Raw genomic sequence first — 15,829 nt, 5'->3', positions numbered from 1 at the left:
CAGATCGCTGTGTCCGGTTAGGGCCCTTAAGTATTATCTTAAGGCTTCGAATGAACGCAGACAAGGGCGTGACTGTCTGTTCATATCGTGTAACCCTAATCGCACTGCTGACATAACTCGCAACTCGATTGCGTTATGGCTTCGTTCTGTCGTCAATCTGGCGCGGGGTTACTGGTAGCGGGGTCAGGGCGCTAGCGGCAACATTTGCCCTACACTCGAATATCTCTGTTCGCAGAATATTACGAGGTTGTTACTGGCGTTCTGACTCAGTTTTTGCCATCATTACCTCAAACAGGTCGCTGATGACGACGTGGAGAGTGTGCACCGTCTTGGGCTGCTGATCGTGGTGCAAGAGGTCACCTAAGGGGTGTGCCCAGCGCAATTCCGACCTCCTCAGGCGTCAGACCTTGTACGGTGGTCAATCTGGGTCGACTCCAATGTTCCCACTGCCGTGGGTACAGGAGTTGGGGTCCCGCAAACCAGCGCACTCACACCACAGGTGAGGGCGGCTTTTTGTGTGCTTTGTCCGCATTTGTATTTTGACAATTATGTATTTAATTGTCTGTCGTGTATCCCAACCTTGTGATGCATGCTTACAAATACTGGAATTAGGTCACGCGCCTAATACATACTTTAAGTAGGCTTGCTCTGTGATATACGGTCCGAATGAAATTAATTTCCCTCTTTTCGACTGTTTAACCTGATCTAAGATTTAGCTCACGCGGATACAGTGTTCTCATCCGCTGAGGCGATGAAATACCTATCCAGTGGGGCCGTTTGGAGTCACCAATCGTTTTGGCAATGACGAGTGAGCCTTACGGTATGCGCTTGACAGTGCTTTGGTATTCCTATAGGGTAACGCCTAGCTAGGTGCATGCGCATCGAGTGCTTCCGCCTTGGTGTTTACTTCCGCTGGTCGGAAGGAACGCTAGCAGTCAGGATTCGGGTTGTAGGTGCTCCCCACCGCCTACTGTGGTAGTCAGCCTCGGTATAACAGTGGTAACGTATTACTTGTAATTTGTAGAATTTTCCTATTCGGAATATTCTATAAGTAATACGTTACCACTGGGCTGCTGCCCGCCCGTCCGTCCCCTGAGCACTTGCTCTCGCAAGAGACAAGAGTGAAGGGTGTCACATGGCAGCTAGGTGGCTACGCACGTGCTGCATGAGGTTATTGAGATCTCTGTGGTAGATTTCGCTATAGCAGCAGTTGTGGGAGACAACAGCCTCGGTATAACAGTGGTAACGTATTACTTATAGAATATTCCGAATAGGAAAATTCTACAAAATTGGGTTTGCCTCTACATTGGGATCTAACTAACATGCAGACCGCTGTCCATTGTGTTGATTAGTTTTCCTCTTTGTTCATGTTTCAGGCAAAAATGGACCTATCTACAACATTACATGGAACCCAAATCTGAAGTCCCAGGAGTTTTGTGTGGTTTATGGCTGTATCCTTCCTGACCATGATGCAGTGGCCTTGGGCTGCTGTAGTCAGCAGTAATAGTTGGGGATGATGTCACTTCATCAGCTGGAACCCCAGAGGTAGAGGCCTCGGGCTGCTGTAGTCAGCAGTAATAGGTAGGGACGATGTCACTCCATCAGCTGTGACCCCAGAGGTAGAGGCCTTGGGCTGCTGTAGTCAGCAGTAATAGGTAGGGACGATGTCACTCCATCAGCTGTGACCCCAGAGGTAGAGGCCTCGGGCTGCTGTAGTCAGCAGTAATAGTTAGGGACGATGTCACTCCATCAGCTGTGACCCCAGAGGTAGAGGCCTTGGGCTACTGTAGTCAGCAGTAATAGTTAGGGACGATGTCACTCCATCAGCTGGAACCCCAGAGGTAGAGGCCTCGGACTGCTGTAGTCAGCAGTAATAGTTAGGGACGATGTCACTCCATCTGCTGTGACCCCAGAGGTAGAGGCCTTGGGCTGCTGTAGTCAGCAGTAATAGTTAGGGACGATGTCACTCCATCAGCTGTGACCCCAGAGGTAGAAGCCTCGGGCTGCTGTAGTCAGCAGTAATAGTTAGGGACGATGTCACTCCATCAGCTGTGACCCCAGAGGTAGAAGCCTTGGTCTGCTGTAGTCAGCAGTAATAGTTGGGGACGATGTCCCTTCATCAGCTGTGACGCCAGAGGTAGAGGCCGTGGGCTGCTGTAGTCAGCAGTAATAGTAGGGGACGATGTCACTTCATCAGCTGGAACCCCAGAGGTAGAGTCGCAGCAGGCAGTCCATCTGTTTGTTTCACTTTGGGTTCTTTAAGATAGCTGGCTGTCTGTCATTAGCTGCAGACCCAACAACCTGCAGCAGTTGCCGAAGCAAAGCAAGAGGTTAACTTGCTGTTGTTATATGACAAGGTCAAGGTCACACATGAAATAGGCATCAAATGGGTCTGGCACTACAGCTCGATGTAACCAAACTTCAAGTCACATGGCACAAATCTCAGGTATTTTGATTTTCATTCATGAGAAATTGTAAAAATCAGTGAGTGATGATAAATTATTCATACCATTTTGTTTCTACTGTTTCATTGATTACGTTCATCACTGGAGATCCATACTTGTAACACCAGTTGAGTACATTGTAAGCAGTTGTAGTTCCTCAACCCTCCCAGACATGCCCTCCAAGGTGACTCTCTACAACATAAAGTGTGAGCCATTATTCGACTTTGGCACCGGACCACGCAATCTTTGCTACTACAACGATCAAGGAAACAATATCCTTTACCTGTGCTGAACAGTTGTACCAAGAATAACAAGACTGCTGTACATCCGCAGACTATTGATTAGACAAGTGATTGTGTGTAAACTACCCAGTACTTTGTCAGCCTACCTCCAGGCTGCTTCTTACTTATGATTGTAATGTAAGAGGGAGTTCATGTGTCTGCAGTGGGCAGTGTAAGTACCAAGATGAGATTTGTAGACTATTAAACCATGAGTTTTCCCTGTATACCTACTTGCATTGATTGTCCAAAGCTGTCTTCATTAGCTCTGTACATGGACCTTGACTTTGCTGTACTTCTTTGTCTGGCTGGATTCGGAAACTTGAATGGAAATTTGGAATTCTGGGACCTGAAGCAGAAGAAACTGATTTGTCAGATGAAGGCCCAAGACACAACCACCTTCAATTGGTGCCCTGACGGAGAACATTTTGTCACAGCCACCACGTCCCCACGGTTACGAGTCGGCAACTGGTAAGTTAGCATCTACGGCAGTGGACTTGAGCAGCCATTTGATCCATGTAGTTGCAGGAAGCAGAGAAATCCATTACCTTGATATATAGACACTCATACTACAGTGAACTCATCATGAGTTAGATGGTCTCCAGGACTTGCACTTACTCTATTTCAGTTGTAATATAAGCTTGCTGCATGATTCGTACTGTGAGATTAGTGAAGTATGTTATGCTGTTTATTTGTCCAGCTACAAGATCTGGCACTACACAGGGACGTTACTGGCCCACGAACCCACCAAAGCTGGCCAAGAATTATGGGAAGTTCTGTGGAAACCAGCGCCCCCTGGTTTATACAAAGAGAAGGCTGTCCGCTACAAGGCTGTGGAGTCATCTGCAGAGATAGAGCAGCCAGCAGGTACTTCATCTACAATCTGTATTTTCTTGCTATTATTGCTTTTCGGATTTGCGAATACATTTATAGTAACAACTTGAACTAACGTACCAAGAAAAAAGAAGGGAGGGGGAGACATGTTTTTTTTATAGTAAAAACACATTCTTGTCTTTTGTATTTGAATCATAACACACAGCATCCCCCATTGTCACTTTCAATCCTCATTTGGGAAATAAATCCATGCCAAGAATTGCTGGATATGTTGAATTCCTCACCACTGTAAACCTCTCTCACTCTTTGTCCCCCAACTCCTGTCTAGATCTTCAGTTTTGGTACTATTATGAGACCCAGTATCAACTCACTCCAAGAATTCTGCCCTCCATCCTCCCCTTGTACTTTAATTCTACACAAATCAGTTCCTACTGTTATTGCTGACACAGCTTTTCCTGCTACGGAGTTTCTGCTCACTCTTCAGCCACATCTAGTCTCCCTGGTTTGAACCTGGAAACTCTGCCTGGTAGTTCCTTGCCATGTGTCCCTGTCTGCCACACCTGTCAAGATGCCTCCACTGTCCCTGTCTGCCACACCTGTCAAGATGCCTCCACTGTCCCTGTCTGCCACACCTGTCAAGATGCCTCCACTGTCCCTGTCTGCCAAACCTGTCAAGATGCCTCCACTGTCCCTGTCTGCCACACCTGTCAAGATGCCTCCACTGTCCCTGTCTGCCACACCTGTCAAGATGCCTCCACTGTCCCTGTCTGCCACACCTGTCAAGATGCCTCCACTGTCCCTGTCTGCCACACCTGTCAAGATGCCTCCACTGTCTCTGTCTGCCACACCTGTCAAGATGCCTCCACTGTCCCTGTCTGCCACACCTGTCAAAATGCCTCCATTGTCTCTGTCTGCCACACCTGTCAAGATGCCTCCACTGTCCCTGTCTGCCACACCTGTCAAGATGCCTCCACTGTCCCTGTCTGCCACACCTGTCAAGATGCCTCCACTGTCCCTGTCCGCCACACCTGTCAAGATGCCTCCACTGTCCCTGTCTGCCACACCTGTCAAGATGCCTCCACTGTCCCTGTCTGCCACACCTGTCAAAATGCCTCCACTGTCCCTGTCTGCCACACCTGTCAAGATGCCTCCACTGTCTCTGTCTGCCACACCTGTCAAGATGCCTCCACTGTCCCTGTCCGCCACACCTGTCAAGATGCCTCCACTGTCCCTTTCTGCCACACCTGTCAAGATGCCTCCACTGTCCCTGTCTGCCACACCTGTCAAGATGCCTCCACTGTCCCTGTCTGCCACACCTGTCAAGATGCCTCCACTGTCCCTTTCTGCCACACCTGTCAAGATGCCTCCACTGTCCCTGTCTGCCACACCTGTCAAGATGCCTCCACTGTCCCTTTCTGCCACACCTGTCAAGATGCCTCCAATGTCCCTGTCTGCCACACCTGTCAAGATGCCTCCACTGTCCCTGTCTGCCACACCTGTCAAGATGCCTCCACTGTCCCTTTCTGCCACACCTGTCAAGATGCCTCCACTGTCCCTGTCTGCCACACCTGTCAAGATGCCTCCACTGTCCCTGTCTGCCACACCTGTCAAGATGCCTCCACTGTCCCTGTCTGCCACACCTGTCAAGATGCCTCCACTGTCCCTGTCTGCCACACCTGTCAAGATGCCTCCACTGTCCCTGTGAACCCTTTCGTCGTTGAGTTTGTTCGCAAGTTTTTGCAATGTTGCCTGGCTTACTGCATTTGAAACTCTTCACTACATTCTACCAAAATACATTTCCTCTCCTTGACTAGCTTTTCTTGTGTCTGATGTTATCCAGGGTAATGTGTGTCTCACTGGTGTGTTTAGTGCTCTTCCAGGGGGTGAGCAACATCCAGGGGGTGAGAAACTGCTGTTTGTACCAACTTGAATCTGTCTAGAAACGCCTGTTTCACATCCGAGTATGACTGCTGCTTTAAATTTCCTCAGATAATGTCGTGAAAAATCTGTCGAAAAATCTGTTGGCTTCCCACCTCAGCGCTAAATGAACGCGTGCTACTTTCTTGACCTTCTCGGAGATGTTTCTAATTACCTTTACAGTTGCCTCAAATGACTCTCAGTATCACCAGCACTTGCCTCTTCCATGTGGAAATATGTTATCCCACAAATGATAGACAACAGGACTCGCTGTTGTTTGTCATGAGCATCCATTAATTTAACTGACCCACATCATTCTGATAACTTTCACACATTCCCACAACTACACATTATCATACTTTTAATAACGTCAATCTGCTTCATGTGTAAACCAAATAAGCATGGCCGGAAATGAGAGTTGTTTCCCTTGCATCACTTTGTTTCGTCTTCTGCAGCCAAGGTTGGTGTATATCGTCCACCCGGAGCCAGGGGAGAGGCTGCCAGCTTCAAGCTGCATGAGTTTGAGGCCCCGACGAATGCCAAGACTGACAGTGGACAGGGTAGGATGTGAAAGATAGCTTGTTTCAACTTGTGTGTAAATTCATTGGGACTAACACTGGGTGAACTTATCCCATCCGGAAAATAGTTGGACTTCATTTCAGAACCAGATTTTTTTTTATGAGGAAAGTACTGTGAAAACTGAGTGACACACACTCGCAATAGTTTCACGACACAATTATATTTGTAGATCAACAAAAAACATAACACTGAGTAGTCCAGACATACACCAGCCAGTTTGGAGTGTCAGACAAACACACCACTCCAGTCTTCCTTGTCAACTACAGCAACACATGCATCACTATCCGAACAAATCTGGGATCGATGGGGATGCGGGGACACATATGTACATATCCTGAAATGGATAGGTGTAGATGGTCCAGTGGATTGTCTTCAAAGGTGGATATTGACAGATATTGGTGAGGTCAGCTGTCACATGATTTGGTGAAGACATACTGGTTCATGCTATATGTTACTGGTAGGAAAGTTTTGGGGTATTCAGGAAAAGGTTGGGGATGGGGGAGCCTCTGTGTTTGCATTTCTAGTTTGAACAGTGGGAAGGGGAGAATGTGTGGGTTTGAATTATAAATGTTAGCGCTTAACTGATTTGAGACGGTTAAGAAAGGTGTGATGGGCCAGTTGCCATCAAACCACCTTGCCAGAGAGCTATGCAATATCCAGCAGAGAGGGAGTCAGGTGTGAAGATGTGTACTGATTGTTCATCATTTCCTCTGCAGATAAACCTGTGGGTCAGTCTCTGAAAAACAAGAAAAAACGCGATGCAAAGAAGGCAAAGGCAGAGCAGGTGTGTTATCCCTGTTTCCATGACAACCGAAAACAGTATTTCAGTACCATTAGAGTTAGAATCCTTCCATACAGACTCTTGTGCAGAACTTGTGCTCAGCACCTTATGTTTGTTGTATGAGCTGCCGCCCATTTCTGATGTCCCCGGCCATGATTTTGCTGGAATATTGCTAAACTCACTCACTCACTCACTGTAAGAGCTGCCTAGACAGTGGACTGTGTGACTGGTGCAGAACAGGTGCTCAGCACCTTATGTTTGTTGTAAGAGCTGCCTAGACAGTGGATTGTGTGGACACAATGCCTGTTGAGTTAACTGCTAATTGAGACTGATGGGTTTAAATTTTGATGCCTCTCAGCAACTAAAGTATCTTTCTTGCAATTTGCCAGAAAAGAAAAGACGAAGAAGAGGGTGGGGCCACTGTGCAGACATCATGCCCCCCTCAGCCAGCACAGCAGGGGGGCCAGGCGGGAGTAGGTGGGGCAGGACCAGCGCATGCACCTGCTGACCCAGAGGTGGACAAACAGAGGAGGAAAATCAAAAAGGTATGTGCTGGTTAGGTGACTGCCTCTCACACACACCAGGAACTAGGTAGAATAGCTGACTGGTTGACTGCATGATTGTATTGTTGTGTCTTATGGTGTTTGTCACGTACTGAAGCAACAACAAACACAGATTATGTTTTTGAAGATTTTATTCCCTCCCTTAAGATACCCCAGTAACAATACTTAAATCTAAACTAATTCCAAATTAACTAACACAGCTAACTGAACTAGCTTAACTTACATTCCTGGCCTACCAATACTAATACATATATAAAAAAACAGCAATCCCACTCCACTGTCTTTTTCAAATCAATGATATACATGTACATAAAATTTCACTTTCTTCTGTATACATAATGTCACTGCACTATGACAGTTCACTAGAGGACACTTCCTCTGTACAGTGTTGTGTTCATTCTCACATCCAGGCGATGGTTTCTCTAAGGAGTTGAGGGTGCTAGGTTGATATGGATTTCTAGTCTGTGTCCATCCTACATTATGTAATCCTGCAGAGGTATGCTGTATGCTGTATGATGCTCACACTCACATGGAGATACTTCTCTGCTTACATGGTATCCTTCCTCCTTTCATTATTATAAGGATGACCGCCCAGTTCCGGGACACTACAATATAATATCAGCATCTACAGTCACTTAGGTACATGCCAGTACTCCAATTAACATTTCACTGAGTGGAACTGTTTTTTTAAGTGGCTACTCGTTACATTCAATATATGCAAATAATTACATCTAAAAACAATACCCAACTGTTAGTCTGTGTTGTTGTGTATATGATGGTGTTGTGTAGTTGCCTGGTGTGAATCTGATGGTGTTGTGTCTGGTGTGTATCTGATGATGTTGTGTGGTTGTGTCTGGTGTGTATCTGATGGTGTTGTGGCTAGTGTGTATCTGATGATGTTGTGTCTGGTGTGTATCTGATGGTGTTGTGTGGTTGTGTCTTGTGTCTTGTGTGTATCTGATTATGTTGTGTCTGGTGTGTATCTGATGGTGTTGTGTGGTTGTGTCTTGTGTGTATCTGATGGTGTTGTGTGGTTGTGTCTGGTGTGTATCTGATCATGTTGTGTCTAGTGTGTATCTGATGGTGTTGTGTGGTTGTGTCTGGTGTGTATCTAATGGTGTTGTGTAGTTGTGTCTGGTGTGTTTCTGATGGTGTTGTGGCTAGTGTGTATCTGATGATGTTGTGGCTAGTGTGTATCTGATGATGTTGTGTCTGGTGTGTATCTTATGGTGTTGTGTAGTTGTGTCTGGTGTGTATCTGATGGTGTTGTGTAGTGGCTGGTGTGTATCTTATGGTGTTGTGTGGTTGTGTCTGGTGTGTATCTGATGGTGTAGTGTAGTTGTGTCTGGTGTGTATCTGATGATGTTGTGTCTGGTGTGTATCTGATGTGTATCTGATGATGTTGTGTCTGGTGTGTATCTGATGATGTTGTGTCTGGTGTGTATCTGATGATGTTGTGTCTGGTTTGTATCTGATGGTGTTGTGTAGTGTCTGGTTTGTTTCTGATGGTGTTGTATGGTTGTGTCTGGTGTGTATCTGATGGTGTTGTGTGGTTGTGTCTGGTGTGTATATGATGCTGTTGTGTGGTTGTGTCTGATGTGTATCTGATGGTGTTGTATAGTTGTGTCTGGTGTGTATCTGATGATGTTGTGTAGTTGTGTCTGGTGTGTATCTGATGGTGTTGTGTCTGGTGTGTATCTGATGGTGTTGTGTGGTTGTGTCTGGTGTGTATTAGATGTTGTTGTTCGGTTGTGTCTGGTGTGTATATGATGGTGTTGTGTCTGGTGTGTATCTGATGGTGTTGTGTGTGGTTGTGTCTGGTGTGTATCGGATCATGTTGTGTCTGGTGTGTATATGATGGTGTTGTGTAGTTGTGTCTGGTGTGTATCTTATGGTGTTGTGTAGTTGTGTCTGGTGTGTATCTGATGATGTTGTGTCTGGTGTGTATCTGATGATGTGTAGTTGTGTCTGGTGTGTATCTGATGATGTTGTGTAATTGTGTCTGGTGTGTATCTGATAATGTTGTGTCTGGTGTGTATCTGATGATGTTGTGTAGTTGTGTCTGGTGTGTATCTGATGATGTTGTGTCTGGTGTGTATCTGATGATGTTGTGTCTGGTGTGTATCTGATGGTGTTGTGTAGTTGTGTCTGGTGTGTATCTGATGATGTTGTGTCTGGTGTGTATCTGATGGTGTTGTGTAGTTGTGTCTGGTGTGTATCTTATGGTGTTATGTGGTTGTGTCTGGTGTGCATCTGATGGTGTTGTGGCTAGTGTGTATCTGATGATGTTGTGTCTGGTGTGTATCTGATGGTGTTGTGTAGTTGTGTCTGGTGTGTATCTGATGATGTTGTGTCTGGTGTGAATCTGATGATGTTGTGTCTGGTTTGTATCTGATGGTGTTGTGTAGTGTCTGGTGTGTATCTGATGGTGTTGTATGGTTGTGTCTGGTGTGTATCTGATAGTGTTGTGTGGTTGTGTCTGGTGTGTATCTGATGGTGTTGTATAGTTGTGTCTGGTGTGTATCTGATGATGTTGTGTAGTTGTGTCTGGTGTGTATCTGATGGTGTTGTGTGGTTGTGTCTGGTGTGTATCAGATGATGTTGTGTGGTTGTGTCTGGTGTGTGGTGTCTGGTGTGTATCTGATGATGTTGTGTCTGGTGTGTATCTGATGGTGTTGTGTAGTTGTGTCTGATGTGTATCTGATGGGGCGGTCGGGTAGCCTAGTGGTTAAAGCGTTCGCTTGTCACGCCGAAGACCCGGGTTCGATTCCCGACATGGGTACAATGTGTGAAGCCCATTTCTGGTGTCCCCCGCCGTGATATTGCTTGAATATTGCTAAAAGCGGCGTAAAACCATACTCAGTAAGTCAGTGTATCTGATGATGTTGTGTCTGGTGTGTATCTGATGATGTTGTGTAGTTGTGTCTGGTGTGTATCTTATGGTGTTATGTGCTTGTGTCTGGTGTGTATCTGATGGTGTTGTGGCTAGTGTGTATCTGATGATGTGTCTGGTGTGTATCTGATGATGTTGTGTCTGATGGTGTTGTGTGGTTGTGTCTGGTGTGTATCTGATGGTGTTGTATAGTTGTGTCTGGTGTGTATCTGATGATGTTGTTTAGTTGTGTCTAGTGTATATGGTGTTGTGTGGTTGTGTCTGGTGTGTATCAGATGGTGTTGTGTGGTTGTGTCTGGTGTGTATATGATGGTGCTGTGTCTGGTGTGTATCTGATGGTGTTGTGTGTGGTTGTGTCTGGTGTGTATCTGATGATGTTGTGTCTGGTGTGTATCTTATGGTGTTGTGTAGTTGTGTCTGGTGTGTATCTGATGTTGTTGTGTGGTTGTGTCTGGTGTGTATATGATGGTGTTGTGTCTGGTGTGTATCTGATGATGTTGTGTCTGGTGTGTATCTTATGATGTTGTGTCTGGTGTGTCTGGTGTGTATCTGATGATGTTGTGTGGTTGTGTCTGGTTTGTATCTTATGGTGTTGTGTGGTTGTGTCTGGTGTGTATCTGATGATGTTGTGTCTGGTGTGTCTCTGATGACGTTGTGTCTGGTGTGTATCTGATGGTGTTGTGTAGTGTCTGGTGTGTATCTGATGGTGTTGTGTAGTTGTGTCTGGTGTGTATCTGATGGTGTTGTATGGTTGTGTCTGATGTGTATCTGATTGTGTTGTGTGTGGTTGTGTCTGGTGTGTATCTGATGATGTGGTGTAGTTGTGTCTGGTGTGTATATGGTGTTGTGTGGTTGTGTCTGATGTGTATCTGATGGTGTTGTGTGGTTGTGTCTGGTGTGTATATGGTGTTGTGTGTGGTTGTGTCTGGTGTGTATCTGATGATGTGGTGTGGTTGTGTCTGGTGTGTATATGGTGTTGTGTGGTTGTGTCTGGTGTGTATCTGATGATGTTGTGTAGTTGTGTCTGGTGTGTATATGGTGTTGTGTGTGGTTGTGTCTGGTGTGTATCTGATGATGTGGTGTGGTTGTGTCTGGTGTGTATATGGTGTTGTGTGGTTGTGTCTGGTGTGTATCTGATGATGTTGTGTAGTTGTGTCTGGTGTGTATATGGTGTTGTGTGTGGTTGTGTCTGGTGTGTATCTGATGATGTGGTGTAGTTGTGTCTGGTGTGTATATGGTGTTGTGTGGTTGTGTCTGGTGTGTATCTGATGATGTTGTGTAGTTGTGTCTGGTGTGTATATGGTGTTGTGTGTGGTTGTGTCTGGTGTGTATCTGATGATGTGGTGTGGTTGTGTCTGGTGTGTATATGGTGTTGTGTGGTTGTGTCTGATGTGTATCTGATTGTGTTGTGTGTGGTTGTGTCTGGTGTGTATCTGATGATGTGGTGTAGTTGTGTCTGGTGTGTATATGGTGTTGTGTGGTTGTGTCTGGTGTGTATATGGTGTTGTGTGGTTGTGTCTGATGTGTATCTGTTTGTGTTGTGTGGTTGTGTCTGGTGTGTATATGATGTGGTGTAGTTGTGTCTGGTGTGTATATGGTGTTGTGTGGTTGTGTCTTATGTGTATCCGATGGTTCTTGTGTTGCAGAAGTTGCAGCAGATAGAGAAGATCAAGGAGCAGCAGCGCGATGGAAAACAGTTAGAGATGAACCAGGTTTGTTGATTGTTTCCCTGTAGTAGAGCTGATGTACTTCGCCCACCAAGTGTTATGTGATAGTTGTAATTGTGCCCACAGTGATAAAGCAGGCAGCCCAGTCACAAATACATCTTGCAGCAAACTGATAAGCTAAGTAGCTGGGTGTGAAAGTATTTAATTTGTCAAAGAAAATATGAAATACCTCAAGATATATATATGAGAAATGAAGACTAAGTTTGAACAAAGTTCCTAACTCATTTTACTTCCGAGATACTTCCTCCGTGGTCAAGTGGATGGAGTGAAAGGGTGGTGGTTCGATCCCTGTGTGCATCATACCAAAATATGGGAGAGGATGTTACTTGTTGTCAACCTGCCTGGTGCCCGGCAGAAAAGTGGATAAAACAAGGGACTGGTTAAATCCATCTTAAAGTGTTGCACGCAGCCTCAGGCAATTGCACAGATGCAAGCCTTCGTGCAGCCCCATACCTTCACTAAACCCCTCCCGTTCATGCAAAACACAGTGTTCACGCAGGCCTCAGTGTTTACACAGGCGCAGATGTTTGTACAGCCTGCTACATTCATGCAACCTGCCTTTTATCAGCAAGGTACCAGGCCTCCTTTGTCCACCGATTTCGTAGCTAATGTTAATCTGCAAGTGATCCTTGCTATGCAGCAACAACACACTCTCAGCAAACCACCTACACTGTCTACTGCATCTACTTGAGTGTCTCACACCATTCTACTACGGCTCCAAACCCGCACAACCCCTTCTTTGTACAGTGAGGAGGATGTATTTGAGCAATCTTTTGCTGATACATACTCACATCATGAGGAAATACCTTCTATCTATGCCGACCAGAAGTTGCTGATACATACTCACATCATGAGGAAATACCTTCTATCTACACCGACCAGAAGTTGCTGATACATCCTCACGTCATGAGGAAATATCTTCTATCTACACCGACCAGAAGTTGCTGATACATACTCGCGTCATGAGGAAATACCTACTATCTATGCCAACCAGGAGTTGCTGATACATCCTCACATCATGAGGAAATACCTTCTATCTATGCCGACCAGGAGATGCTGATACATACTCGCGTCATGAGGAAATACCTTCTATCTACACCGACCAGAAGTTGCTGATACATACTCGCGTCATGAGGAAATACCTTCTATCTATGCTGACCAGGAGTTGCTGATACATCCTCACGTCATGAGGAAATACCTTCTATCTACACCGACCAGAAGTTGCTGATACATCCTCACGTCATGAGGAAATACCTTCTATCTACACCGACCAGAAGTTGCTGATACATCCTCACGTCATGAGGAAATACCTTCTATCTACACCGACCAGAAGTTGCTGATACATCCTCACATCATGAGGAAATATCTTCTATCTATGCCGACCAGGAGTTGCTGATACATCCTCACATCATGAGGAAATACCTTCTATCTATGCCGACCAGGAGTTGCTGATACATCCTCACATCATGAGGAAATATCTTCTATCTATGCCGACCAGGAGTTGCTGATACATCCTAACTATGCCGACCAGGAGTTGCTGATACATCCTATCAATGCTGACCAGGAGTTGCTGATACATCCTCACATCATGAGGAAATATCTTTTATCTATGCTGACCAGTAGTTGCTGATACATCCTAACTATGCCGGCCAGGAGTTGCTGATACATCCTAACTATGCCGACCAGGAGTTGCTGATACATCCTCACGTCATGAGGAAATACCTTCTATCTCTGCCGACCAGGAGTTGCTGATACATCCTCACGTCATGAGGAAAAACCTTCGTTCTATGCCGACCAGGAGTTGCTGATACATCCTATCTATGCCGGCCAGGAGTTGCTGATACATACTCACGTCATGAGGAAATATCTTTTATCTATGCTGACCAGAAGTTGCTGATACATCCTCACGTCATGAGGAAATATCTTTTATCTATGCTGACCAGAAGTTGCTGATACATACTCACGTCATGAGGAAATATCTTTTATCTATGCCGACCAGGAGTTGCTGATACATCCTCACGTCATGAGGAAATATCTTTTATCTATGCTGACCAGGAGTTGCTGATACATCCTCACGTCATGAGGAAATATCTTTTATCTATGCTGACCAGGAGTTGCTGATACATCCTCACGTCATGAGGAAATATCTTTTATCTATGCTGACCAGAAGTTGCTGATACATACTCACGTCATGAGGAAATATCTTTTATCTATGCTGACCAGGAGTTGCTGATACATCCTCACGTCATGAGGAAATATCTTTTATCTATGCTGACCAGAAGTTGCTGATACATACTCACGTCATGAGGAAATACCTACTATCTATGCCGACCAGAAGTTGCTGATACATCCTCACGTCATGAGGAAATACCTACTATCTACACCGACCAGAAGTTGCTGATACATACTCACATCATAAGGAAATATCTTCTATCTATGCTGACCAGAAGTTGCTGATACATCCTCACGTCATGAGGAAATATCTTCTGTCTATGCCGACCAGAAGTTGCTGATACATCCTCACGTCATGAGGAAAAACCTTCGTTCTATGCCGACCAGGAGTTGCTGATACATCCTATCTATGCCGGCCAGGAGTTGCTGATACATACTCACGTCATGAGGAAATATCTTTTATCTATGCTGACCAGAAGTTGCTGATACATACTAACATCATGAGGAAATACCTTTTATCTAAACCGACCAGGAGTTGCTGATACAGACTCACATCATGAGGAAATACCTTTTATCTACACCGACCAGAAGTTGCTGATACATCCTCACGTCATGAGGAAATATCTTCTATCTGTGCCGACCAGGAGTTGCTGATACATCTTATCTATGCCGACCAGAAGTTGCTGATCCATTCTCACATCATGAGGAAATACCTTCTGTCTCTGCCGACCAGGAGTTGCTGATACATCCTCACGTCATGAGGAAATAACTTCTATATCTGCCGACCAGGAGTTGCTGATACAGACTCACATCATGAGGAAATACCTTTTATCTACACCGACCAGAAGTTGCTGATACATCCTCACATCATGAGGAAATACCTTCGTTCTCTGCCGACCAGGAGTTGCTGATACATACTAACATCATGAGGAAATACCTTTTATCTAAACCGACCAGGAGTTGCTGATACATCCTCACATCATGAGGAAATATCTTCTATCTATGCCGACCAGGAGTTGCTGATACATCCTCACATCATGAGGAAATATCTTCTATCTTTGCCGACCAGAAGTTGCTGATACATCCTCACATCATGAGGAAATATCTTCTATCTATGCCGACCAGGAGTTTCTGATACATCCTCACGTAATGAGGAAATACCTTCTATCTATGCCGACCAGGAGTTGCTGATACATACTCACATCATGAGGAAATACCTACTATCTATGCCGACCAGGAGTTGCTGATACATCCTAACATCATGAGGAAATACCTACTATCTATGCCGACCAGGAGTTGCTGATACATCCTCACATCATGAGGAAATACCTTCTGTCTATGCCGACCAGGAGTTGCTGATACATACATGTCATGAGGAAATACCTTCTATCTACACCAACCAGAAGTTGCTGATACATCCACACGTCATGAGGAAATACCTTCTATCTACACCAACCAGAAGTTGCTGATACATCCACACGTCATGAGGAAATACCTTCTATCTATGCCGACGAGGAGTTGCTGATACATCCTCACGTCACGAGGAAATACCTTCTATCTACACCAACCAGAAGTTGCTGATACATCCACACGTCATGAGGAAATATCTTCTATCTATGCCGACCAGAAGTTGCTGATACA

The 15,829-nt window shown here is 45.3% G+C and overlaps 1 protein-coding gene across 2 annotated transcripts in view; it reads left to right on the top strand.

Annotated features, from left to right (window-relative positions):
• LOC124110381 (eukaryotic translation initiation factor 2A-like) overlaps positions 1–15,829 on the top strand; it is a 71,859-nt gene that overhangs the window by 33,986 nt on the left and 22,044 nt on the right. For both annotated transcript variants that reach the window (XM_046469701.2, XM_046469700.2), the window contains exons 10-17: positions 1,377–1,451; positions 2,615–2,716; positions 3,019–3,193; positions 3,423–3,589; positions 5,929–6,033; positions 6,769–6,836; positions 7,223–7,378; positions 11,936–12,001. In XM_046469701.2, coding sequence (XP_046325657.2) covers positions 1,377–1,451; positions 2,615–2,716; positions 3,019–3,193; positions 3,423–3,589; positions 5,929–6,033; positions 6,769–6,836; positions 7,223–7,378; positions 11,936–12,001 — 914 coding nt within the window. The remainder of the gene's footprint in view (positions 1–1,376; positions 1,452–2,614; positions 2,717–3,018; positions 3,194–3,422; positions 3,590–5,928; positions 6,034–6,768; positions 6,837–7,222; positions 7,379–11,935; positions 12,002–15,829) is intronic.

This window comes from Haliotis rufescens, unplaced genomic scaffold (genome assembly GCF_023055435.1).
Source record: "Haliotis rufescens isolate VD_foot unplaced genomic scaffold, xgHalRufe1.0.p SCAF_9, whole genome shotgun sequence".
NCBI lineage: Eukaryota > Metazoa > Mollusca > Gastropoda > Lepetellida > Haliotidae > Haliotis > Haliotis rufescens.
Note: the sequence above shows the minus strand (reverse complement) of the source record. Positions and strands in the feature narration are given on the sequence as shown.